The sequence below is a fragment of the Aethalodelphis obliquidens genome, unplaced genomic scaffold (assembly GCF_003676395.1).
Source record: "Aethalodelphis obliquidens isolate GAN/ISIS:26980383/991018 unplaced genomic scaffold, ASM367639v1 scaffold65, whole genome shotgun sequence".
Lineage (NCBI taxonomy): Eukaryota > Metazoa > Chordata > Mammalia > Artiodactyla > Delphinidae > Aethalodelphis > Aethalodelphis obliquidens.
In genome coordinates, this window is record NW_020838009.1 from 8,882,122 (window position 1) to 8,909,930 (window position 27,809).

The 27,809-nt window shown below is 48.3% G+C and overlaps 1 protein-coding gene across 1 annotated transcript in view; it reads right to left on the reverse strand.

Annotated features, from left to right (window-relative positions):
• SLC28A1 (solute carrier family 28 member 1) overlaps positions 1 to 27,809 on the reverse strand; it is a 56,286-nt gene extending 28,477 nt beyond the window's left edge. The window contains 14 exon segments of the mRNA XM_027089160.1: positions 1,102 to 1,170; positions 2,770 to 2,883; positions 3,552 to 3,699; positions 10,972 to 11,093; positions 11,095 to 11,162; positions 15,172 to 15,263; positions 17,434 to 17,498; positions 17,501 to 17,521; positions 18,083 to 18,194; positions 19,076 to 19,187; positions 20,808 to 20,988; positions 22,078 to 22,166; positions 24,640 to 24,826; positions 26,927 to 27,809. Of these exon segments, the coding sequence (XP_026944961.1) occupies positions 1,102 to 1,170; positions 2,770 to 2,883; positions 3,552 to 3,699; positions 10,972 to 11,093; positions 11,095 to 11,162; positions 15,172 to 15,263; positions 17,434 to 17,498; positions 17,501 to 17,521; positions 18,083 to 18,194; positions 19,076 to 19,173 (909 nt within the window). The 5' untranslated portion in view covers positions 19,174 to 19,187; positions 20,808 to 20,988; positions 22,078 to 22,166; positions 24,640 to 24,826; positions 26,927 to 27,809.

Genomic DNA, 27,809 nt, shown 5'->3' on the forward strand with positions numbered 1-27,809 from the left:
CTGGAAGCCTCTGGGCCCCAACTCCCCCAAGCAGGGTGGGGAGGCTCTGGGAACGATGGCTGAGTAATGACGAAAAGCAGAAATCTCTGGAACCTACGCGTGGGATCCTGCACGGCAGCCCCATGGTTACTGTGGTCCAGGACGTGCTGGAGTGGGCAGCACCAACTCCCATCTGTGCTGCTATGGTAACAGGGCAGAAACTGGGGCGAGCTACTGGGTAAGTGGGGCTCACGTCTCCGTCTCTCTCTACCTGGCATTAAGCCTGGAGCGGCCGTAGGGTCCTGAGACAATGTGGATGTGAGGCAGGCAGAGGAGCTACACTCGAGATCTTACTAAAGGAGGCACTTGGGTGCTTGGGCGGTCAGTCGGGGAAAGAAGAAATATAACCACAGTTCCACCCCGGAACAGTGAAGCAGTCACACCATCGCATACTCGGCACGGCCTGCCTTGTTTTAGATTACAGTTAGGGCTCTACCAGTACACAACAAAGTCTTTCAGTCTTTATCTCAATTTCCCCTATAATATTTTGCACTGCAGAAGGCACACATTTTTGTTGGAAGGAGGGAAGGAAAGAGGGAAAGAAGGAGGGAGGGACTGTAGGTCTAGGAGAGTCCAGAGGAGCGACTTAGAGCTTGCAGCTGGACTAATAAGGGCAGGCTTCCTGGCAGAGGTAACCTGTGAGGGGCCTTGAAGGAGGAGTACCCTGAGAGGATCTTTGGAGCGTAAAGCGTTCCTGGAAACTGTCCTTTACAGTTCTAGGTCCCTGCAGCATGTCAGGGGCTAAGGTTATAGCAGGTGCTATCCCCATGTCCTCACCCTCTCTTCTTGTCCTCAGCCTCCCAGCAATTCTATGATTTGGGGATTCATTTTTTTTTTTGGAAAAGAATACAGATATATCTTACTTTTGCAAGTTTTACAAAATATACTGAAAACATACCCCCAGGTGAATGCATTGCCGGGGCCCCTCTCAGGACCCCAAGGCTTAAGCCTCATTAGCTTCCAGTAGCAGGGCTCTGCCTGCAGGAGCCCTCCCCCTCCGCCTGGGCTGGCGGAGAAGGGCAGAAGCTGTTAAAGGCTTTACGGGCCAAGAGTCAAGCTGACCTGAAATGCAAAGGCATCCTTGACCAGAGCCTCCCCAGACAAGAAGCTGGACCTGTATCTCAGGAAGATCTGAAAGGAGAAAACAAAACATGGAGGCTGCAGGACTAGTCCGCCCAGGTCGTGGGCTTTACAGGGGCCAGGGCACCACGTGTGTCATTAAAGCCACACTCATGGGCGCCTGCTCCTTCCAAGCACGTCCTCCAGAAGAGACACATTTTCAATAAATTGTAAAGAAATACTCAGAGATGAGAGTTGTTAGGACAAGAACGATAAAGAAGAGACAAAGGAGGAAGCAAACAGTGAGCTGCCTGGAGAAGGCTGTCAAAGGTGGTGCCCGCTGTGTCTGCTCACTCCCCTCCCCACCGATGTCACCATGCCGGGCTCCTGGCCTTGGTGTTGCAATCTGGCTATGCTTCTACAAGAGACCTGTATTTAGGACCAGAACAAGCACTGTGACTGCAGGGCCAAGTCACTTCAGTTGTCCAGGCCTCAGTGCTCTCATCTATAAAATGAGGGGTGTGCCCAGAGCAGCCACTGTCTTTTCCTGCACGACACCCATGCAGATACCCTTGGCGTGCCCCTCCTTCTCCCTGTAGAGAGCACATGGAAATTTGAGATGGTGAGAGAGGGGTGAGTATAGGATCAACCTTGCGTCCTTGATAATTTATATTTTAAAAAGTAAATCATGGGACTTCCCTGGTGGTCCAGTGGGTAAGATTCCACGCTCCCAATGCAGGGGACCCGGCTTCGATCCCTGGTCAGGAAACTAGATCCCACATGGCGCACTAAGAGTTTGCATGCTGCAACTAAGAAGTCTGCATGCCATAACTAAAGATGCTGCATGCTGCAACTAAGACCCTGCACAACCTAAATAAATAAATAAAAGATAAATAAATATGAAACATACTTATAAAGAAAAAAGTAAACCATTATTGCCCAATGATGTGAAGTAACTTAATGACACTCAAAAATGGTTAAAATGAAAACAAAAAGGTTAAAATGGTAAATTTTGTGTTATGTGTACTCATCACAATAAAAAAAATGGAATTAAAAAAGTATAACTTCAACAAAATGATTTTTTTTTTTTTTTGGCGGTACGCGGGCCTCTCACTGCTGTGGCCTCTCCCGTTGTGGAGCACAGGCTCCGGACGTGCAGGCCCAGCCGCTCCGTGGCATGTGGGATCTTCCCGGACCAGGGCACGAACCCACATCCCCTGCATCGGCAGGCGGACTCTCAACCACTGAGCCACCAGGGAAGCCCAAAATGAATATTATTTTTAAACACACATATACACATACAAAGTAAATCATTTGCAATTTTTAAAGCACTTTTGACTATTATAAGTTCCTTTTGTTATGACCACTGAGGGCCACATGCCTTGTGGGCTTTCCCACAAGGAACCTACCTGTTTTGAGATTCTCTTCCACATCAGACCCAGCCTCTGAAAGGACTGCTCTGTCTGGGCAGGTGGCACCAGGCCTGAGAGAAGTAGCAGCTGCAATGCTCAGCCCCCAGCTGCCCAGCTGGTCTGGGCCCCATACACACCCACCATCCTGGTCACGGTCCCTCTCTATGTCCTCACAGCCCACCTCCCTCCAGCAGAGAGGCTTCTCCTCCATTCCCTGGAAACCCAACACGCCCTGGGCAACTGCACCCCATGTACACACCTGGATCTGGTCGCCCAGCCACTGAAATGCAATAAATCCTGGTTCTGTTCTGATGACGAAGAGTCCAAGTGTAAACTGTAGTACAAGACCCCAGGACACAGCCCGCCAGGATACCTGCCACCCGATAGAAAGGTCCTGGTGAGCTCAGCTCCTCGGGAGATCCACAGGGAACAGTTGGGTGAGGGCAGAGGGCACAGCACTGCTGAGGGGCTATGGGAGATTTGGCCAGTCTGTAGGATGAGGGCTGGACCCAGCCAGAGCTCTGGGCCAGTTGCCAATGGTTACATTCCCCATGAAGTTCAGAATAGGCCACACTTGGCAGCAATGTGCCTGGGAAGTGGGCAGGGGTAGGGCAAGATCTAACCAAGGACCAGCCTGGAGTGTGCCATGGCACTTGGTCCTGGGTCATCACGGGATAGGTGGAGCTGGAGTTGTGGCATCAGTGTCCGGCTTCCATGTAACTTTTGTCTGTCTGGATCCTCCCCCATCCCTCCTATATAGTCAGGGCTCCCAGCCACTCTGACCCCACTCTCTCTCCCTCAGTGCACTCTCCCCACCCCCAGCAGAAGGGAGCTGGACTCCTAAGGGCTGCTGCTACCTCTCAGCATTTAATGACTCCTTAGCAGTGATCCCTACACCCAGGTGTGCATCAGGATCTCTGGGAGGCTTGGCTGGAGTCTGGGGGAAGGTGTTAACCACACTGTGAAATGGTGGTGGGGGGATCTGATATCAGAGAGAGAAGGGACTGCAGCCCACTCTGGACCTGATAGCTAAGCACTCACCGCGCGGTGATGCTTTGAGAAGGCAAAGAGGAGGCTGATGAACATGCAGATTCCTCCGAAGGACACCAGTTGCTCAGGCCGCTGAGAGGTGTCCAGAACCAGCCAGAGGATCAGGGCCAGGAAAGCAGCAAGGGCTAGAAAGGGCTCCCTGCGGGAGAGGGGCAGAAAGTCATCACTGTCAGCATCTCCTCACCCCCACACAATAGCACCCAGGGCCCCAGAGAAAGGGTACTCAGGGCTGGTGAGGGCAGAGAGAGAACGCTGTGTAACCTCAGACAGGCCACATAGCCTCTCTGAGTCTAGTTTCCTCATTGGGTAAACAAAGCCAAAGACACCCCGTTTCTCAAGGTTGCCGAGAGGACTAAGTCAGAGGATGTGTGTACTCAGCTTAGCATGGTGCCGAGCACATGGCCCCATCGAGAGGCAGGAATTCTCAGAGCTGCAATGATGCTCAGCTCAGCCCAGCCTCTGACCTTGCCAGGGTGAGGTGGGGCCTGTGTGGGCTAGAACTCAGCACCATGGACCATGGGCTCTGCTCCCCCAAAGCCCAGAAGCAGTAGTGTCAGTCTGGAATGCAGAGTTGAGCACCTGAGACCTAGGGCTGGATGCAACTTTTACAGCAACACCTCCCTCCCTGGGGCTGGGATTTGCTTGTCCAGGAGGCAGCCTGAAATGTTCAAGAGCCCAGGTCTGGGTACTGGGTGTTCAAGGTCTAGCCCCGACCCAGTCTTCAACTCACTGGGTACTATAACCACAGATAAGGTTCACTGAGCACCTATTATGTGCCAGGAACTATGCTGGGTGCTGAGAGACTTCCAGTAACTGTCCTCATCTTAGAGATGAAGAAACGGAGGCCCAGGAAGTTAAATGACTGGCCCACAGCTGCCCATCTAGAAAGTAGAAAAGCTGAGATCTTAGCCCAGGCACTCTGGCAGCAAATCTATTCCCTTAACTAGTTCTGTACACCGTCACCAGCCGGTAAGAGGAGGACCCAGGACCTGAAATCCATCAGGCTAACCCCACAGTTGACTGTTTATTTTTGGTGTGTTTCCCAAACTCCTATCATCCCAGTTCCATTGGCACGATTTTTGCCCTGTCTCTGTGCCACCTGTACTATTTTCCTTGAAGTTAACTCATTTTATAAAAACTGAAATGCATGTTTGGGGTTTTATTTTTTTTTTTGGAAGGGGGTTGTTTTTAATAGCTTTATTAGAGATATGATTTTTTTAACTTTTTATTTTATATTGGCATATAGCCGATTAACAGTGTTGTGATAGTTTCAGGTGCACAGCAGAGCGACTCAGCCATACATATACATGTATCCTTTCTCCCCCAGACTCCCCTTCCATCCAGGCTGCCACATAACATTGAACAGAGTTCCCTGTGCTACGCAGTAGGTCCTTGTTGGTTATCCTTTTTAAATATAGCAGTGTGTACATGTCAATCCCAAACTCCTTAACTATCCCTTCCCTCCACCCTTCCCCGCCTGGTATTAGAGGTATGATTGACATAATAAATAGAACATGTTGAAAGTGTACAATTTTTTTTTTGAAAGTGTATAATTTGATAGTTTCGACATATCGAAACATATTCGACACCATGAAACCATCACCACCATCACAGTGAGCGTATTATATCCATCACCCTCGAAAGCTTCTTCATACTCCTTTGTAATTCCTTCCCTCATCCCCAGGCAGCAAATGATCTGTTTTCTGTCACTAGATGAGTTTGCAATTTCTAGGATTTCATAGGAATGGAATCATACAGTACATATTTTTTTTTGTCTGACTTCTTTCACTTAGCGTAATTATTTTATTTTGAGATTCATCCATGTTTTTGCATGCATTCATTTCTTTGTATTGCTGAGTAGTATTCCATTGTGTGGATATACCACAGTTGGCTTATACATTCACCTGTTGATGAACATTTAGGTTGTTTCCAGTTTGGGGCTATTGCGGATAAAGCTGCTATGAACATTCAAACATTCATGTGCAAGTCTTTATGTGGAAGTACGCTTTCTTTTCTCACTATAAGTGGAATGGGTGACTCATATGGTAGATCTAACTTTTTAGGAAACTGCCAAACTGTTTTCCAAAGTCATTGTACATTTTTCCATTCCCATCAGCAGTATGTAAACGTTCCAGGTCCTCCGCATCTTTGCCAACATGGTTGGTATGGTTACTCATTTGAATTCTAGTCATTCTAGCAGACATACAGCAGTATCTCTTTGTGGTTTTAATTTGCATTTCCCTAATGACCAATGATGCTGAGCATTTTTCCATGTGTTTATTTGCCACTTATTTATCTTCTTTAACTAAACATCTGTTAAAATATTGAGCCCACCCTTAAACTGGGTTTTCTTATTATTGAGTTTTGAGAGTTCTTAATACATTCTGGATGCAAGTCCTTTGTCAGGTATATGACTTTCAAAGCTTTTCTCCTAATCATAGCTTACGTTTTTATTCTCTTAACCAAGTCTTTTTGAAGAGCAAAAGTCCTGAATTCTGATGAAGTTTAATTTATCATTTAAAAAAATGGATTGTGATTTTGGTTCTGTATCTAAAAAATTTACTTAACTCAAGGTCACAAAGATTTTCTCCTACGTTTTCTTATAGTAGTTTTATAGTTTCAGGCTTTACATTTAGGTTTATGATCTATTTTCAGTTAATTTTTTAATATAATGTGAGGCATGGATCAAAGTTCCTTTGTTTCTCTCTCCTCCTCCTATTCTTCTCCTCCTTCTTATTCTACATATGGATATCCTATTGTTCTAGAAGAATTTGTTGAGATGATTATTATTTCTTCACTGAATTGTCTTAGCACCCCTGTCAAAAATCAATTGGTTAAAAAAAAAAATCAATTGGTTATATATATGTAGGTCTATTTCTGTACTCTCTATTCTATTCCATTGATCTATTTGTCTGTCTTTATGCCAATACCACATTGTCTTGATTACTGTAGCTTTATAATAAGTCTTAAAGACAGGTAGTGTAAATTCATCAACTTTGTTCATCTTTTTCAAAGTCGTCTTGGTTATTCGAGGTTCTTTGCATTTCCATATGAATCCTAGAATCATGTTTTGATTCCTATCCCAAAAGTCTGCTAGAATTTTGATTGAATACTCTTAGAATCTATAGATTAATTTGAGGAGAATTGATATATTAAAAATATTGACTCTTTCAATCCATGAACTTGATATTTTGCTCCATTTATTTGTCTTTAATTTCTCTCAGCAATGTTTTGTAGTTTTCCATGCACAGGTTTGCAGGTCTTTTGTCAGATTTATCCTTAAGTATTACATATGTTTTATGCTATTCTAAATAACATTTATAATTTTAATTTATGATTGTTTGTTGTTAGTATATAGAAATACTTTTGTTTTTTGTATGTTGAGCTTGTATCCTTCAAACTTGCTAAACTCACTTATTAGTTACACTAGTTTTTTGGTAGATTCCATAGGATTTTCTATGTAGACAATCCTGTTGTCTGTGAATAAAGACAGCTTTACTTCTTCCTTTCTAATCTACATACCTTTTATTTCTTTTTCCTACCCGACTGCACAAGCTAGAACCTCCAGTACAATGCTGAATAAAAGTGGTGAGAATGGACATTCCTACCTTGTTCTTGATTTCAGTGGGTAAGCACTCAGTCTTTCCCGGTTAAGTATGAGGTTAGCTGTAGATTTTTGGTAGCTGGTCTTTATCAGATTGGGGACGTTCCCTTCTATTCCTAGTTTGCTCAGAATTTTTATCAGAAACGGGAGTGGAATTTTGTCAAATGCTTTCTCTGATTATGATGTGCTTTGGTGTGGTTTTCTTCGTGTTTCTTGTGCTGTAGGTTTGTAGAGTTTCTTGGATGTCTGGGTTTATAATTTTCATCAGATTTGGAATTTCTTGGATATAATTTCTTCAAATATTTTTTCTTCCCTCCTTCTCCTTTGGAGATTTCAATTACTTGCCTGTTTGCCTACTTAATGTGCCATGGTTAACTGATGCTCCGTTTGACTCTTTCAAGTTTTTAAAAAATTTGTTAGGTAGAACCTGAGCAGCGTTTATTCTGTGGTTAATTTTTCCCTGTTACTGACCCAAGATCTTTCTTAGTACTCTAAACAATATCTGGTGAATCATGAGGTTTTCCACTCTGATTATTGAGAGCAAACACTACTCCTGACCCTGTGTGATCTCTGGGCACTGTTCTCTAATCCTTTTCAGTGGTTCTTTTCTAGGCCTTGCATAGTTTCCTCATACGCATTCACTGATCAGAACTCAGGTGAATACTGGAGGAGAACCCTCTGCAGATCCCGGGGACAGATCTCTCCCCTCTGGTACTCTGCATCGTGAACTCTAGTCACCTTGGCTTTCCTGAAGTCCAAGCTCTGTCTTTTCAACTCAGGAAATCTACTGGCCCCACCTTAATGCCTCTTTCCTGCACTGTGGCCTGGAAACCCCCTCAATGCAGTAAGTTGGGGCAATCATAGAGCTCATCTCATTTGTTTCCTATTTCTCAAGGATCACTGTCCTTTGTTGCCTGATGCCCAATTTCTTAAGAGCCATATACTATTTGTTCTGGATTTTTAGTTGCTTCAAGCGAGAGGATAAACCTGGTCTCTGTTACTCCATCTTGACCTGATTTTGGAAGCCGAAATCAAATGCATGTATTTTAAAAACAGTTTATTGAGACAAAATTCACATACTATACAATTTTCCCATTTAAAGAGTATGGTTCAGGGCTTCCCTGGTGGCGCAGTGGTTAAGAATCCGCCTGCCAATGCAGGGGACACGGGTTTGAGCCCTGGTCCAGGAAGATCCCACAGGCCGCGGAGCAACTAAGCCTGTGTGCCACAGCTACTGAGCCTGCGCTCTAGAGCCCACAAGCCACAACTACTGAAGCCCGCGTGCCACAACTACTGAAGCCCATGCACCTAGAACCCATGCTCTGCAACAAGAGAAGCCACCGCAATGAGAAGCCTGAACACCGCAACGAAGAGTAGCCCCTGCTCGCTGCAACTAGAGAGAAAGCCTGGGTGCAGCAACAAAGACCCAACGCAGCCAAAAATGAAAATTAATTAATTTTTTTAAAAAAGAGTATGGTTCAATGGTTTTTAGTATATTTACAGGGTTGTACAACCGTCACTGCAATCAACTTTAGAACATTTTCATCAGCCCAAAGAGGAACCCCACACCTCTACTCACCACCCCCATCTTCCCATCCCCCTCCAGCCCTAGTCAGTCACTAATCGGCACTTCCCTGGTGGTGCTGTGGTTAAGACTCCGAGCTCCCAATGCGGGAGGCCCGGGTTCAATCCCTGGTCAGGGAACTAGATCCCACATGCATGAGCAACTAAGAGTTCATATGCCACAACTAAGGAGCCCATGAGCCGCAACTAAGGAGCACACCTCCCGCAACTAAGACCCGGCACAACCAAATAAATAAATAAATATTTTTTAAAAATCACTACTCTACTCTCTGTCGCTATAGATTTTCCTATTCTGGACATTTCATATAAATGGAATCCTACAGTATATGGTTCTTTGTGACTGGTGCCTTTTACTTAGCATAATGTTTTTAAGCTTTGTCATTATTGTAGCATTTATCAGTACTACCTTCTTTTTATGACCAAATAATATTCCATTATATGTATAGACACAATTTATTCAGCCATTTAATGGTTGATGGGCATTTGGATTGTTTCCACTTTGGCTATTATGAATAATGATGCCATGAACATTTGCATATAAGTTTTTGGATATATGTTTTCATTTCTCTTAGGTATATACCTAAGAGTGGAAATGCTGGGTATGGTAACTCCATGTATAACATTTTGAGGAACTGACATTGTTTTCTATTGCAGCTGCATCATCTTACATTTCTTTCAGGAGTGTTATGAGGGTTTCAAATTTTTTCGCATCTTTGCCAACTCTTGCTATCATTTATCTTTTTTGTTACAGCCATCCTAGTAGATGGGAAGTGGTATCTTGCTGTGATTTTTTTTTTTTTGGTATATAATTTGCAAATATTTTCTCCCATTCTGTGGGTTGTCTTTTCACTTTGTTGACGGTGTCCTCTGAATCAAAACATTTTAGTTTTTATATAGTCTAGTTTATCTGCATGTATTTTTCTTTTTTTCCTTGGCCATGCCATACAGCTTGCAGGATCTCAGTTCCCCAACTGGGGACTGAACCTGGGGCCATGGCGGTGAAAGCACCAAATCCTAACCACTAGACCACCAAGGAACTCCCTACCTGCCTATGTTTCTTTAAAGGAAACTTTATAACAATACCTCAAATGGAAAACCAGTATCAGCGATTTGTCATAAACAGAAGATGACTGTAAAAATAAATCCTTTTATAAATCTATTTAATAAAGAGAAGGCAAATGTAAAAACAAATCTATGTATAAATAAAACTAAAACTTTGTTTATAGGCTGGCTCAAAGCATTTTGCTGTGGTGCGGGGGTCTTACTTTGGGAAACACCATTATGCCCTGCACCCGCCTGGCTTACTCATTGATTATCTTTGGGCACCAGTTTCTTCATCAACAAAAAAAGAGTACCTTTTTTAAGCCATAGAAACATTTTTTTCCAGCTAATTTTTTCTTTTTTTTGCAAACCTGTTTATAAAACAGATAAAATAGAGCTGTCTGCTTGAAATGGAGACTGGGAGGCAGGGTGTCTGATGTTCCCCTCTCCAATCTCCCTCCCCTGCCCCATGGTACCTCCAAGGTTTCCAGAGCTCTAAGGAACCCAGTTTAAAAACCAGGGGATCCCAAACTGTTGTTCAGGAACATGGCCGGCTACATCAGAATCCCCTGGTGGCTAACTAAAAACATTAACTAAAGGGAAAAGAATTTCAATAAGAATAGATACACGTATATGTTTAACTGAATCACTTTGCTGTACACCTGAAACTATCATAGCATTGTTAATCAACTATACTCCAATATAAAATAAAAAGTTAAAAAAAATATTGATTCCTGGACCTCGATTCAGACTGCTGAATCAGACTCCAGGGGTGGTCCCCTGCGGCTGTATGTCTCACGCATGCTCCAGGTGATCTGATAGGAGGCACTGATATGGGTCCTCCCTGCTTGAATGGGCTGGGATATCTGAATTTAGGAAACTGTTGATTCCTGTCCTCAGGTATCATAGGCACCTGTTTTAACTGGAGCAGAGAATCAGGTGGGAACTGACAAAATGCCACAAAGATGGCACAAAGATGCCTCTGAAGCCACCCAGCAACACCTGCTCCGGGGCTCCCAGGAGGCGGGCAAGTAACATGTGCTCTCCATGGCCCAGGAGCCCTCTGGTGCGACAAGGACAAAGGACCTCCCCACCCAGCCCTGGCTGTGACCCCGCAGCTGACTCAGCGGCCCTCTGCCAATGTGCCTGCCCACCCCCATACTCCCCTGGGGCCTCACTTACCTCTTAAACCAGAGGTTCGGGCCGGGATGCCCCAGAGGCTTGACACACCTCAGCAGCTTTGGCCCCAGCAGCCTCTTCAGCAGGCTGTGGGCCAGGAAGACGAGGTCCACACGGGCGAGGACACCTCACCATACAGGTGAGGGCCCTCTGGAAATCCAGGAGGCAGGCCATCAGCAGGAAGGCAGCAAACGCTGGGAGTAGGTGGAGGATGAAACAGAGACGGGGTCATCCATAATGACACTGGCGTCTGCAGGACCCCGCAGCCCTATCCTCCAGCTCCACCTTACTCCAGCCAGAGCTCTCTGAGCCTTAGTTTCTTCGTCTGGAAATGAGCACCATTGTCTCTATTTTGTCAGAGGGTCATTATGAAGTTAATTGACAGAATGTGTGTAAAAGGGCTTTGCAAACTATAAAGTGCTGACCGAAGTGCTGAGGGAGATGTTTATGGAGGAGGCAAGACAGCATGAATCTCTGAGCATCAACGGAGCGCCTGCTATGTTCCAGAGCCACACTAGGTTCCGAGGAGGGCAGAGATGGATAAGTCAGTGGCTCCAGGAAGACATTCACTTGTGTGTCAGGATCCCGTTCTGAATATTCATCAGTGACCATTTTTCTTCCTGGAATTTCCTTTTCCCCCTTTGCCCTTCTCCCCATTTGAGCTGCTAGGCCAGTCTGTGCTATACCTCAAGCGAGGAATATGATAGCAGAGGGGAACTATCTCTCCCTGGCTTATGAATTTCAAGAGCCAGAGCCCTTGAAGAATGGAAAGGACTTATAACATTTCCATTGGATAAAAAATGTGGGATGGAACATTTTGAGTAAGCGTAATCCCTCCCCCTCCCCCTCTGCTGCCAAACTAGTTAGAGGATACCCGTGGGTCCCAGAGAAGAGGACTCTAAGCCAGGGGAGGTGGCAAAGGCCCAGGCATATTTGTGGCATTGCAAGCAAAGGCGTCCTGCCCCAGGGAGGCAGCAAAATGTCATGGAGAGGAATACGCGTGGAACGCATGGGCAGGCAGAAGGCTTCTAAGGTTCCGCACACCTCAGCAGGCACCGAAGCAGAGGAAATGATCTCTATGAGTGGCTCAGACAGAAAGGAGACCAGAACAGGCCCACGATGGAGATGGGGGTGTCTCCATGGCTACTTGCAGTGGCAGAGAACCCAGGACCAGTTGGGGAAGTGGACAGGTTAGCAGACCCTTGAGAACTGATCGTGGATAATCACCCCCAGGGACTCCTGAAGAAAGAGGTGAAGGCATATTCCACACTGACAGACGTTCAGTTCCTATCCCTCACTTGGAACAATGGAATTGAAATAGAAACTTTATTTTCCATAAGTCAAGTTATGAAAAATAAAGTTACTTTTCTCTGACGCAGAAGTTTGTGGGCTGGGACACCTGTATGGGGGTTAGTTAGAAGCACACAGGTGAGGCTCTGCAGGGCAGCGCCAGGGATGCAGGCATAGGGCTGTGGGAAGTCAAAGGAGTGGGAGCTGGTGGGAGACAGGCACCAAGGTCAGCACGATTTATAGCACTGCCAGAATTACTCCTCACACCCATTTCACGGGTCGGTACTGTGGTGATCCCCATTTAGAGATGAGAAGTGAAGTGACTCACACAGGGAGGAAATTGGACTGGAATTCCAACCTGGGTCTGTCTGCGGCCAGCAGGGACCAGCACATCGTGTAGGAGAGAGGGCTGTGTGGACAAGTCCTCCAGGGCAGGACACGGGAGAAACATGTATTAGGAAGTATTTTCATCCTTCTAGGATCCATTCACCTCTCCAGTGATAGGATTTTCTGTTCCTTTTGGGCACCCCTCCCTACTCTTAGCCCATGTGGTCCCGCGGTGTCTGACCCACTTCAGGGGGGGGAGACCACAGCATCCCCTGGGCCCAGGGATGGGCACATGACCCAAGCTAGGCCCATCAAAGGCCTCCAGGGACTTGGCTGGAAATATGGGCAAGAGGTACACTCTTCTGAGATTGGGGACGCTGAGGCCCTCCCTGTCAGTCAGCCATGGAGAAAGCCCACCTAAGGCGAGGAAGCCATTGCTATGGCTCAGACTAAGTGCTGAGAGCATGAGCTTCATTTCTCTACCACACCTACTTCAGGAAGTACGTGAAGAGCCTTGCCATAGAAGACGTGATACACCAAAGATATCAAAGAGCTGGAGGGAATCAAAATCCCGAACATAGAGAAAGTAAGGGAGGATTTAATGATTGAGACTGAGTTCCTGACAGCCAAGACAAAAGTGGAAATAGGATATGGTAGGTCATTTCCATTATCTGCTAGAAGGAATGCAATCATTTCTTCAAGAGAAACAAATCTGAGTCTGAGTGAAGGTAGACACAAGGGGAACCAAGACGGCCCTGCTCAGCTCCTGCCAAAGGAAGACTTCATGGTGTCCGACATCTCGAGGAGGAAGCTGCCAGGGCCATGAACCAGCCCCATCGCAGCAGGGCATCCTGCTTTTGATTTCATCATGAAGACTGGGGCCCCTGCTGTCATGCCTCCATGTCCTCTCCCCTGTGTAGTCCCCACGAAGGCCTCTGCATCCACACCCACCTCCCCTGTCCATCTCCCACCTGCCAAGCCAAATCGAGCCTCCAGCTGTGAGGACCCGCCTCTCCGCCTGGGCCCTGGACCCCTCCTTCCCCGTGCCCAGGGGACCTTGCTCCACCGGTCGTCTCCACCTCCTCGCTCTTCCCCCTCTTTCTACAAACTCCCTGCCTCAGCTCAGAAACACAGTCAAAGTGTCTCCCTTCACAAACACACCCCCTTCCTTGACACTGCCACAGCCTTCCTTTAATATTCCCACCCAGTTCTCATTAAAAAGTTTCTCACAAGAGCTGTCTAGACTTACTGTCTACACTGCCTCTCCTCCTGTTCTCCATCCAGCTTTTGCAAGTCCACCCTAAGTCACCATGACTTCCTTGTCCCTAAATCCCACGGACACTGCTCCATCCTTGGCCCGCTGGTCCCCTTACCGCAGAGATGCTGGTGACCTTCCCCTCCTTCTTGAAACCCTTTGCTCCCTGGGCTTCTGCACCGACTCTGCTCCTGGTGTCCTGCTGCTGCCCCCACCTGCACGCCTTCTCAGGCTGTCTCAGGACTCCTCTCCCTCTCTAATTCCTTCCGTGTGGCCGGTCCCCAGGTTTCCATCCGCGAACCACCGCTCAATTCGTTCTCCACGCACCCCTGGGAAACCTCTTCTCCTGGAGGGCCTGGCAGCGGTTACCTCCAACACACTGTCCAAAACAACTCGCCATCCCCCTCCCTGCTGAGATCCCCTCCTCCACCCCTGTTCCCTGGCTCTGGCGGGCAGTATCACCCAGCCCCGTGGTCCAAGCAGAACCCTGAGGCATCCTGGATTCCAGGGCCTCCTTCATCCTGCACAGGTGATCAGCTCCCAAGTCTGGCTGGTGCGGCTTCTCGAAGATTTCTCAGATCCGCCCCCTTCCATCCTCCAGCACTTCATCTTCTCCCATCTGGAACGTGGTCCTGAACATCTCCTTCTCCCGTCTTTCCCGCCTGCCTCTTCTGGGTTTCCACAATGTGAATCCAAACTTGACACTTCCCAGTTTAAATCCTTCAATGGCTCTCTCTGGCCTTGGAGGTAAAATCCAAGTTTCTCCAACTCCCTCCCAATACCTGGCCCCTTCTCATCTCTCCAGCCTCATCCTCTGGCACTCCCGGTCTAGAACTTTACCCTCCAGACACACTTGAATGTTTATCAGCTGCCTGCCCACATACTGCAGGTTTTCACCTTTGCTTGTGTGTTCCTCTGCCTTCTCACTCCTATTGTCCTTCCCCTTTTACCTGGTTAACTCCTGTTCAATCTGTGAGACTGGAATGTTACCTCCTCCTGGAAGTCCTCCCTGATCACCCCCACATCCTTCCTTGGTGCTCCCAGATGGCTCTCGGCATCATGTGGAAATATTTGTTCCCCTCTCCCTTACTGATCAGAGAGTACCTTGGGAACAAGATCTGGTCTGGTTCAATTCTCATTCCCCAGCTTCTGGAACAAGAGCTGGCCCTGAGTTGGTGCTCAACAAACCTTTGTTGAGTTATTGGATAAGTGAATGACCCTGCCCTGAGACATGGATGGCTGGGGTGGAGGTGGCTGAAACCTGGGTGGTGGGAGCCATGGGGCTAAGCAGGAGTGTCTGTCTCCCTGGTGGGGCTGGGCCCCAAGCTCACCAGTACATAGCAGGCCTGTGCAGATCCATCGAAGCAGCTGTGCGTGCTCCCTGCAGAAGCGTCTCACCCTCAGGACTGGCTGCAGGCTCCTCCTGGGGAGAAGACCAGCAGGGTCTATGAGTGGCTCCCCTGACTCCCACCCCTGTGGGGATTCTCAACGCCTCCAGGTAGAAGCCACTCAGGTACGTCCCCAGTAAAATGGCAACATGGGGCGAGCCAGGCACTGGCCTTGACATCCCACAGGGTTACAGGGCAACCCTAGCCCAGAGCAAACTAAGGAATGGCTCAGGCCGTCCACTCCTTCCAGCCTCTGTCTGTACCAGCTGTGTCTCAGCCTGGAGGAGCACCACTACCCCAGTGATAATCCTGCCTCCAGGGTTTGGGAAGGAACCCACTGAGACAATAAGGAAGAACCTTACCAACATACAGAAATGCACAAACCACGATGGCTGCCTCCCCTCCCCTGTCCCATTTCCAACTGTCTGAGGAGCCACGTGGGGAGGCGCCCAGCTCTGCATTTACTCCTGTGGGACATTATCCTCTGAGTCAACAGCACCTCCCAGAGAGAGGAAGTGTGAACAGTCCACTGGCAGCCGTCACACAGCCCCACTGTCTTCCGGACCCGGTGCAAATGCCAATTCTTGTCGGGTCGCTTGGTCACTTGTCTGTCCCTGGAAGAAAGGCTGGTACCTGAATACCTCTGAGGTCTCCCTGGCTGAGCACGTAGGAGATGCTCACTCACACTCATTCAGCCACCAGTCACTTTTTAAAGGAAACTCTCGCCCCTCTCTCTGTCCCCACCGCCCACCTCCTAAGTAAGGCATTTTTCCTCAATCTCATCCCAAGGCAGACAGATGGAATCCGCAACCCCACCTGGCTGAATGCTTGAGACCGAGCAGGACCCTATGGGCCTTCTGGGCACAGAAGCCTATGTCCCCCGTTTCTTGTTTGTAGGGAACAGACTCCAGCCTCCATGACCTTCCCTGAGTCCCAAAGGGCAGATTCAAACAGTTGTTAATCAGGGAAGGGAAGGGATGCAGAGACAAGGGAGGAACAGCCAAGAAACAATAGTGCAGCCTTGGGGCAGGGTCCTGGGTCCCCTTCAAGGGAAACACATAACAATATCTTTGAGCTCTTTACAGAACTAAAACCCAACAGATGGGAAATGTCAGCGTTCTTCATTCCAGAAAAGACCACCTGAGCCCAGATTAAAGGAACCAGAGAAGCTCATCAAGAAGATTACCTGAGGGCTTCCCTAGTGGCGTAGTGGTTGAAAGTCCGCCTGCGGATGCGGGGGACGCGGGTTCGTGCCCCGGTCCGGGAGGATCCCACATGCCGCGGAGCGGCTGGGCCCGTGAGCCATGGCCGCTGAGCCTGCGCGTCCGGAACCTGTGCTCCACAACGGGAGAGGCCGCAGCAGTGAGAGGCCTGCGTACCGCAAAAAAAAAAAAAGAAGATTACCTGAAACAAAAGTAAAGGGGTGCAGGCCCTGCACACACCCTAGTCTTGTCAGCCACCCCACCCTTGAACCATTGCTATAAAACTCCTCACCAAATGCTCCTGGGTGGAGGGTTTTCGAGGGCGGGAGCCGGCTGTGTCTCCCTTTGCCTGGCAAAGCAATAAAGCTATGCTTTTCTACTTCACCCAAAACTCTGTCTCCGAGATTCGATTTGGCACTGGTGCGCAGAAGCCAAGTTTTGGGCAACACGCTCTCATCAGCTCAGGATCTGGCCAGTCAGGAACCCCCCCCCCGCCCCCCACCGCCCAGTAGGCCTGGGTGTCAGGAGGCCAAGCTCTAGGTTCGATTTGCTGCCTGTGTGACCTGGGTCCATCTCTCTCCCTCTCTGGGCTTCAGCCTCCCCATGTGAAAGGAGGGGCCTGGTCCAGTCTAGGGGCTTTCAAACTAAGCTTCAAGGTTCCCTGAGGTGTCCCAGAGACCGAATGGGGTAGAAGGCAGATGGGGAGTAAAGAGGGGACCAGGCTGGTTCAGGGCCCCCATCCAACTTCAACCAGAGCAGCCCCTCAGTATAAATTGGGGTCCCCCATGGGATTTTCATTCTGGCTGCTTCAAAGCAGATTGGGAACCTCTGGCCTGGCTCACCTCTGAGGCCGAGGTCAGCAGGACTCATCTGTTGGCTAAAACACGTTTACTCCTTTCTTTAGCAAAGGTCCAGTGAGCCCCTTCCCTGTCAGGAGGCCAGGTTCCCCACAGGGGCCTCCTCCCCGGGCCAGCCCACATCCTTCCTGGAGACGACCTACCACCCTGAGGAGGGCTCCGGGCCAGCCTTGCTCCCGCTGTCCCTGACTTCTGCAGGGCTTGAGTCACTGTGCCAGGGTCCCGGCCTTCCTCCTAAAGCCACCAGAGATGGACCGGAGTGTGCCTCCCACCTCACGCGAGAATTACAGCTGGGGGCCTGGAGTGCGGAGAGACCCAGGCTGCCACCAGTGTGCCCACAGTCGCCTCGGGAGTGGACTGGGGACTTATCCTTTAATTTCTTATTTTTTTGGCTGTGTGGTGAGGCATGTGGGATCCTAGTTCCCCAACCAAGGATCGAACCCACGCCCCCCTCACCACCACCCCCCCACAGTGGAAGCACAGAGTCTTAACCACTGGATGGCCAGGGAAGTACCTTCCTCCTTATCATTCAGATCACAGCTGAAATGTCACTTCCTGGGTGAGCCCCTCCCTGACCTTTCTGACGAGGGCAGGCTCTACTGGCATATGATAGGTGTGCACAGATGTTTAATGAGTGATTAAGGGGGCTGCTCTGTGTGGAGGAGGTCAACACACTGCGGGGGGTCATAAGTGTTCAAGCAAAGAGGTGAGGAGGAGGTGGCGGCGGGAGGAAGATGATGAACAAAGGCCCCTCTCACCAGGCGGGGCCAAACCAGCGTGGGGGAGGGGACAGGCCAGGCTTTCCAACAGCTCAGCCCCCATGTTCTCCAAACCACCAGCCGCTGATGTGAGAGAGCTGGCCTCTCTTAGGCTCGGTGTGTCGTCCTCCGTGCGCCAGACCTTGCAGCTGAAAGACAAAGTCAGGGCCCAAAGCTGAAAGGGGAGGCTAGGCAGGACCCAGATGAGGGGCTGGGTGAAGGGCAGAGGATGGAAGGGAGGAGGCGGGGAGCGGGGAGCAGTGGCCTGGCATAGCCTCTCCCGTCCCAGAGCTCAACCCTCATTGTGCCAGGGGCCCCAGTGACAGAGGAAGGCCCCCGCTCCCTGCACTCCTGAACCTGTGAGAGGCAAGTCCTTGTAAATCTGGGAGGTCAGGCTGAAACAGGGCAAGGTCTGCCCACTTCATAGAGAAGGAAAGGAAGGAATTATGTATAGCATGTGTATGTATACGAAAGGCGTTTTTCTGAAGACAGGGCTTAGCTTTCATCACTCACCGCAACAGGTTAAAACCACTGCCATTAAGTGATATTTTCATTGTATTACACTCTCCCATCTCTGAAAGATGGAGAGACAATATCCTGAAGACAACATTCCAGTCCCTGGATCCAACTATACCTGAAACCAGTACTACCCCTGGGCTTTTCAATTACAGGAGCCAATATAGTCCTTTTTTTTTTTCTTTTTCTTTCTTTCTTTCTTTTTTTTTTCTTTGCTGAAGCTCAGTTCATAGGCCTAAACTCATCTGTAAATAAGAGCCCTAACGACGACTCCATCTTTCTTCACTCCTGTCCCCCCTCTTTTTCTTCCCCTTGGGTAGCACCCTACCTTGCCCAAGCACCAGACTGGCTAAGCTCACATACCCAGGAGAACACATGCAAGGGCACACATGAGCAGGCCCACGTAGGGAAGTACTCACACAGGCAGAGCCTGGGAAAGCCCAGCCACCCATGCACACACGCAAACACAGACACACAGCTGCACGGAGAGGGGCAGGCTCTTCTTCCTACTCACATATTTGTGGTCAACAAGTCCCTCTCAGGGAGATGGAAGCGCGTTTCCACGGGGACGGGCTGGATCCAACCTGCTTGCGTTTTGGCCTGTCTTCTCATCTCAGTGGAAATTCCTGGGCAGAGTCCAGAGTTGGAGTTGGCTGGGCCTCCCACCTGGCTTTGTCCAGCACGGTCTCCAGAGCCCAGGGCCACGGCTGGGGCAGGGACCCTGGCCTCTCTCAGGGAAAAGAGGAAACGGGGCAAGTGGGCCTCACTCTAGGCCTGGCCTGCGGAGCTCCTGCCTCATAACTGAATCTGCCTTCCTCCTCAATGACGCCTTCCTCTCCACTCTTTCCTGCTCCCAAACAGGCCCACCTCTTCCAGGAAGCTCAGCTTTATTACTCTCACTCTCCCCTTATCCCCTCCAGGGGCCTCCTTTTCCACCTGCCATCAGTGCTACTCAGTTTTTTGGATCATATGTTTGATCATATGTTTTATCGTTCGTTTTGCATCTTACACAGTCTCCCTTTCCTCACTGGATCAGTAATTATAACAGCAACCTATTTTCCTCAGCTTGAAGATAAGGAAAGCAGTGTAGTGCCATAAATAATAAAAGTGTTTCAGGTCTAAGTGGTCTTGAAAACAAAACAAAATCGCAGCTTGCCCTTTGGTTCCATGGCTTTTTAACTGACACCTAAGCAACGGTGTGCAGTCAATGGACAAAGCCTTTAACATTTCAGTCCTCAAACTAAACATTAAACTTATCTGACAGGATTGACAACATCTCCTTAATAATTAATCATACACACTCAGGACAAAATCCTTTACGATGCATAAACACTTCCTGGTAATACAGAGGCGGAGTTACCAGCACATGCTGGTTGTTTTGGAAGTTTGGGAACCAAGATGGATGAAGGGTGGGGGGTACCCCTTCTCTTTAAAAACATTTTTTTTTGTCATTCTGATTACCAAAGTATTACACATGCATCAGCAAACATTTAAACATTATAGAAATATACAAAACACAGGAAGTTAAAAATCCCTCTAATCTGAGCCTTCCAGATATGACCACCACTGAGCTTGTGGAATTTTTCTCCAGACATTTTTCATAAGTGAATACTCTTTTGGGTTATTCATTTTACAAAAGAGACTTATACTATACCAGCTTTTTTGCAATTTGCTCTTTTGGGTGGAGATCCACACTGTGCCCCACTCACTCTGTTGGAGGCTTGTGTGCTGCCTTGATTATAAACTAAACGTTTGTGGCATCATCTGGTTCATCCTGAGCAGAACACCTGCCACCATGGGCAGCCTCCACAGGGATGGGCTTGCAGCTGCCCTGGCAGGGGGCCTCATCAAGCCCCAGTGAAGGGCAGACGGGACTGTACCTGCTTCCCTGCCTCTGCCCACTTCTAACCTCTTCCTCCCCTCCTTCCCCCCTTTCCTGCTCCCTCTCCCCTCCCCTTCCCCCCTCCTCCATCCTCTCCTCTCTCCTCCCCCTCCTCTCTTGGTGCCCAGAGAGAAGCCAGGAGGCACAACACATCCAGGAGGAGCCAAACTTGTTCCAAAACATTCCCTACGCTGCACCTTAGAGCCTTGACATCTTCGTGTGCCCTGATCTCTCAAACAAGGATTTAATAGGCTGTGTGTCTTGAAATGAACCCGGAGCTTAGAGCCCAAAGGTCTAGATTCAGTCCTGGCTCTGAAAGTTAACTGGTTTCCTCATCTGTAAAACGCGAGGTAATAGTATGCACCTCATAAATAAATATTGATGGGGATTAAATGAGCGAATGCAGGTGAGGTGTTTGGCAGAGAGGCTGGCACCATCAGGCTGGCCGGTGTCATCGCTGTCACAGGTCCCATCTCAGGGCTGTCTGGACACACTGCTCCCCTCCTCCAGGCCAGGAGACCCTGTGTTGCTCCCCTGCTCCTGCCCTGAAGGAGGGGCAGTCAACAGCGATCCTGGCCCCCAGAAACCAAGTGCTCTTTTCAGGTGGAATTTGGCTGAGAGCCACAGGCTGGGCGGTTGGGAGGCTGGGTGGGTTGGGATGAGCCCCCAGGGAAAGAACAAGAGCTGGAGGACTTCATGGGTCCTGGCTGTGGCCCATCCAGCTGCGTGACCTTGGCGTGTCACTTGACTCCCTGTGACCTGTTTCCTGAGGAGATGATCTCACTGGGGTGGTACAGTGAGGCCTGGAACTGAGCCAGGGCTGGGGTGCTAGATCCAGAGCAGGGCGAGGCAAGGAATATATATATATCTAATGACACAGACTTCTCACAGTTGCAGCATCTGAACTTGTTGTATAAAAAGGAAATCTGTAAATCTATAACTTGGCAACATTTTACAACGCTGTATATTAAAGATGGCTTTCTCAAGAAATCCAGAACCACACAGCCCTATGGTCAAACACTTGTGACATTTGTGCCTCTGCTTTTAAAGGTGCTGTGATGGACAGCTGGCATGCCAGGGTTCGAGAAGAGTGGATGGTTTGAAGTGCTTGCCTTTGCCTGTGCAAAATCAAGTGGCTGCCTCTGTTCCTATTTTACTGTAGATTTGATAGTGTCTGTTCCTGTTCCATTCTCCAGGGAGCTTCTCTGTAGACTAACAGCACCACCCACCAAGTGGTGGAGATGCTGGTGTCTGGGTAGTCGTGGTTTTCTGTTGGACATTTGAATGTGATAAACAATCCAGCATCACTGGGGAAATACTACATGTGGAATGTGCACGTTTCCAGGGGGCGAACATTGTCAGTCAAGAGGTTTGCAATGATTTCCTTCCTGCCAAAAATAAATGTGAAACTGCAAACAAAAAAAAAGGCCTGCACGTTGCTATATATATATATATATATATAGCAGTGTGTGTGTGTTTGTGTGTGTGTGTGTGTGTGTGTGTGTGTGTGTGTGTATCATGTATCTTTCCCCCCTTCCAATCAAAACAAAACAGAAGCACTTAGAAGGATTTATAATGAGGAGGCTGCTCCACCTCTCCCATCCCTGTCCCACTCCTCAGAGGCAACCCCTTACCTGTTTCTGGCTTCAGTTCTCTGGGGCCACTCCTGTTTCAGGGGAATTCTTGGTCTGAGTGGTAGAGAGTCCCTTCTCCTTGCCATACTCTGATATAATGAAGAGGATATTTTTACAAGGGGTGAGTGAAACATTCAGAACTGTAAGAGGCAGACCTCGTCAGAAGGGACGTTCAACAGTCCCCTTATTTTCTTCTCACAGTTTTGCCTGCTCTCACCTCTTGGCTCTTCACAGATAAGGCCTTTTTCATCACACCTAGTCATGAGTCCAAGCAGTGACTAAAAAGAGAGGCTCCTCCCTGGTCAAGTTCCGTAAGCATGAGCTTGTCATTCCTCTTTCCTAAACCTGCTTCTCTCTCTCTTACACCTGGGCGGTTAGCAGAAAGGACATTCAATACAATGGTTCCTTTCTCATTTGGGGCATTGGAAGATGGGATCCCTATAGTCCTAGAAGAAATATGCTAAACTAGAAAGAGTGTACAAATTCTGATGACACAGAGCAAAATACAAAAACTGAAGAAAGGGGACTTCTCTGGTGGCGCAGTGGTTAAAGAATCCGCCTGCCAATGCAGGGAACACGGGTTTGAGTCCTGGTCTGGGAAGATCCCACATGCCGCAGAGCAGCTAAGCCCGTGCGCCACAATTACTGAGCCTGCGTGCCTAGAGCCCATGCTCCGCAACAAGAGAAGCCACTGCAATGAGAAGCCCACGCACCGCAACGAAGAGTAGCCCCAGCTCGCCGCAACTAGAGAAAGCCCGCGTGCAGCAACGAAGACCCAACGCAGCCAAAAATAAATAAATTTATTTTTTAAAAAAAACTGAGGAAATATCTTAGACGCGTATGCCCTCTGCTTGTAACTCTTACACACTTTCCGTAAGAAGGGACCCTCACGAGACTGAGAGCACAGTGCTCTTCTAGCACCTATACAGCAAGTCCAGGTGTTCACAGAGGAAGGAAATACTCCAAACACCCAAAACGCCAAACTCCCCTGCCCCAGCTTACTTGCCGTGACTATCCCAGCGTCTCCTGCTAGAGTCCACCCCTTGACCCTTTCTATTCATTGGGAACAGATGGGCACAAACGGCCATTATCCAGTACAAGATGAAAGAATGGGTCTGGGGGTTCATCTATCTCAGCAACAGTGAAGGGCTGGTAAAGTAAGACGCCTGGTCCCATGCCCATGAGGGCCCATGGCCACCAGGCAGGGGGATTTTCCCCAAACAGCTAAGAGATCTCTCTTTCCAAATATTTAACTGGCTGCTACATTGTGAAGTGTATTTCCCTTGTCTCTGTTTTCGTTTTACCTTCTATCCCTCCTGCCTTTCCATCTCATATTAGCTTTTTATATAATGAGAGGTTGAGATGCTTCCTTTTTCAGTTTGAAGCAGGTTAAGATGTTCCACAAAGGTAGGTCTTAATTCACGTCATCCTGTGAAGGACGTGATTCAAGGATGATATCCGTGGCTTTTGTGGGTTTTATACCAAAGGCTATATCCTCCTCTGGGAGGCACAGTATTTCCTGCCAGCCATTGGCAGGGGCTGTGGGGCTGTTAATTTGGATCTCCATTGCCTTGTTGGCCCAGAGCCTGACACGGAGTCACAGTTGATAAGCTGGTTAATTATATAGGCAAAGATAGTTCCTTGATTGTTCCATTTTTTCCCTCTGTCGGGGCAGTGGTCTGATGTAGCACCCACTTAGAGCAAAGCCAGCTATTTTTATAAAAGTTTCCGTGAGGAGGGCTGTAGGCCTCCTGGGAGGAGCCGCTCAAATGAATCTACCACAGACCAGTAGTGTCACAGGGGAGGTGCTGACAAATGGGCATCACAAGTTAAATACAATGGTCAGGAAGAACAAAAATGAACGCCTCTGAGGGTCACATCTAGACACTGAGACTGTCCAGGTGCTTGCTTCCCTCCACCCAGGTGGGCTTCCACCAGTAACATCGTGCCTCAGGACGCAAGGCACGGTCTCCTCTCCGACTGGCACCAACTCTCCTTCCTGCATGGGCCTGCCAAGCCTGTATCATGCCCCGCTGTGCGACACTGCTTTCCATGCCACTGTGCCTTAGGAGCAAGGTTCCCTCTTCCAAAGGCTGTGTCCCAGTCCCTTCACTTCTCTGCCTGTTGGGGTTCGTGGAGAGCCTGACCCAGCCCAGGGGCTAATCACGGACCAGCCTGTGGGTCAGGAGGCAGTACTGATTTTTTCTCACGGGACGAGAGCTGGGCAGGATGGATTCTGGGCCCATACTTAGACCTAATGGCTGTGAATTGTATTCTCTAGTCAGACTCCACGAAACCAGGGATACTGTGTCTCTGAGCAACTTCCTGAGTAAGACCCAGCACAAATTCCACAGGGGTTGATTTAATGGGCACTCAGCCACATAATCTGAATAATTTGACTCCAACTGCTCCAAGAATATACATTTTGCCCTGTTAGAAAACAAGAGCCCTAATGAAATTTCTCTGCCAGTGACACAGTCTACACAGTAGGACACCTGATGCATCTTAAGCAGATTCCTTGGCCTGAGATGGGGATTCTCGTTCGAGTTATTTACTCCGTACATCATGCATGAAGGTCTTTCATCTTCACGCGTGATGCATCCCCTGAGGCTGAGTAGACAGTAGCTGCTATCTCTCGCTGCCCTTTGGAAATAATAGGAAAGAGCCATCTCTGAACCACATCAGTTCTGAGGTCTGAGGACAGTGCCTCGTGGATTCCAGGACCTCTGGGTGTCAGTAGGGGATGCCTCTATTAGAAAAAGGAACAACAGGCACAAAATGGAGTCACTTGTCCCTAGGAGAGCAAACCAAGACTCTACTATAGTTTCAGCCACTCCCAGGACTGCAACCTTTAACCAGTCAGTCTGGAATTACCTGATGAGCACAGTGAGGTCATCTCACCTGCATGATAGACTTCCCCTTTTCCCCCAAGGGAAGGTGACCTTGCCTGAAATAATCCGTTCTTTCCTTTATGACTTTATGGTCCCACCCTCCTTCTGCCTTTAAAAACCTTCCACTTTGTACACCTCCTCAGAGCTCCTTTCTATTGATACTTGCCAGATGCGATGCTGCCCAATTCGTGAATAAGGCCAATTAGATCTTTACTCAGCTGAATTTTCTTAACACTCCTACCTAGAGCTAGCTCCAATCACTCACGTGCATCTCAGTTCCAAGGGCTTAAGCAAAAAGCCCAAGCTCACATGGCTAGTAGAGGTGGATTTGAACTGAGGTGTGTCTGTTCTCAGCTCAAACAACCTTCTGATAATTTGGCTTCCCTTGAAGTTCTCCTTTCAGAAGAAGGGAAGAATTCCCTTGTCAGGTAAAGTGTCCAGTCTTCTGGATGGTTACATGTCTCATAAAAAATTAGCAAGGTGGGTTTTTAGTGTGAAAATTCCATTTCCTTGTACGTTTAATGAATGAAACAGGCTCCCTGAGTGTGATCAGCTCAGGGGTACTGACAACATCAAGGTACAAAACTGAGACCCAGACCCCGTCCCACACAACACTGTTGGTCTGCCAGTAACCAGAATCCACAGTCAACATAACCCAGGGGATAAGAGGCAGAATCAAATCAGGAAAAAGAAGAGTTACTCCCAGAAGAAACTTTATGAGCTAGCTAATATACATTGCCAAAAAATATAGGGGAAATTTATGGAAACTTTTTAAGGCTGTTTGACCAAGATAGCGGAACAGAATTTTGATTCAGGTTTTGTTTATTGATATGTTCTCACTCACCAGAGATTCTATAGAAGCTCATATAGCCAGATACAGTTCTTACCATTTGTGCAGGGGGAGGGGGGCTATAGATGAGGGTGGATAATACAAATCTGGACTGAATACTGACCCATGCTAAATTATAACAAAAGACCAAAATTCCAAGAAAGGCAGGAACTCACAGACTTTAGGAAACAAGAATGCTTTATTGGGTCCCTGACATGCATCCAGCCCATCTGCCCTCTGGCCTCTGACATGACCCAGAAGATGGTCTCACTCCCTGCCATGAGAAATTGGCGAGGCTCTGCTGGCTTTCCTCTCTAGGCCTGGAATTCTGGTTGGAAGAGCTCCTATGAAATGAACTTCCTGCTCTCAGCAGCAGAGATAGACAGAAGGAACACAGTAGAGGAGTTATCATAATGGACGTGGGCGTGGAAACCAAACCTCTAGCTGTGGTTAATTAATCATTGGGCCCCAGGAATGAAAAAGACCAGACAGTGCCTAAGATATCAGCTAGTTACTACTGTAACCAAAGGTTTCTGGTTGGGCAAAGAGGTCTGTCTCAGCTGCCAAGGTAGAGTCAAAATCTCCCACTTAATTTCCAGACTTTCAAGGGAGAGGAAGTCAAATATCTTTGAAGAAAAACCTTATTTTAACACTTAGATGCATATTGTTAACCTTCCTTGCAACCTTCCCCAAAGGGATCTGTGTTCACTTATCTGGGAACGGAAAGGAAAGGAAAGTACTCAGACTTGGGGAGAGGGGTTTTGTAGGACACTGGCTCCAAGCCAAGCCCAATTTCTGGGTACAGTAGAAGAGCATGTGGTCTCCCAATCCATAGAGATGTTTAATAGACTAAATTTTGCGCCACAGTAGACCCAGTGGAATCTCAAAGCCAATGAAAGGTTATTTTGAGTGTACAGTTGAAATGGATATATTCTGAAACACGCATAACCCCCACGATGGCTCTGATTAGTGGGGTAAGAATGACTATAATAGGATAGGAGAAGCACAGGCCATCAGAATTCCCGCTCCCGACCGAAATGGTAAATCAAAAGTGCTTCCGTATTTGTGAGGGAATTGTAGAAATCAGTGTTACTATCAGATTTAAGAGTGAAGTCATAGTGATTCCTACCACAGCTCAGCCTGGCCAGCAGGTCTTTGGATTGTTGTAAGCTTTAAAACGTGTTAACTCCAATTGCAGGTGCTGTTCCAGAAATGGTCTTCTTGCTAAAGCAAATTCATCCAGCTCTTGGCATTTGGTATGAACCCTTTGATCCAGTGAATTCATTTTTTTCCTTGATTTTGATGAGCAAAGAACATCAGAAGCAATTTGTCTTCAGCTGGCAGGGCAGCAGTACTCCACTGCTGTCCTGCTGAATGATATATATTATCTTAGCTGTTCAGCTCTGTGCCACAGACTGCCTCACAGGGACATTGACCTCAGCAATGCAATGTTCCAGCACGCTGATGGCATCATGCTGATAGGGTCTGGAGATCAACAGTTTCCCTAGATGCTTTGGTAAGACATATATATGTGAGTCAGAGGTGGGAGATAAAGCATGTGAAAATGCAAATGTCTGTTCCTTGAATAAAGTTCCTGGGGATCAAGGGGTCTGTTGAGGTCAGAATAGTTCCTCCATTAACGTAGGACAAATTCCTGCATTTTGAATTCCTTACCACTAAGGCCCAATTCCAGGCAAAATTGTCAGTTTGTTTGGGGCATCTTGCTCCAACCCGTTTACTGACTGACCCAGAAGACTGCCAGCTTTGGGCAGGGCGCAGAGCAAGTGAAGGCTCTCCAGCAGGAAAAGCCTTGAGCACGTATGATTCTGCCACGAGGCCACATGACCTGGCAGAGCCAGTGGTGCTTGAGGGGTCCGTCTGTGGCATATTGGGGAGGCACATGGAGATTGTGACAAGTCTTGATTTAAAAAATATGGCAGGAGGGGGTGGGATAGGAAGGGTAGGAGGGAGGGAGACGCAAGAGGGAAGAGATATGGGGACATACGTATAAC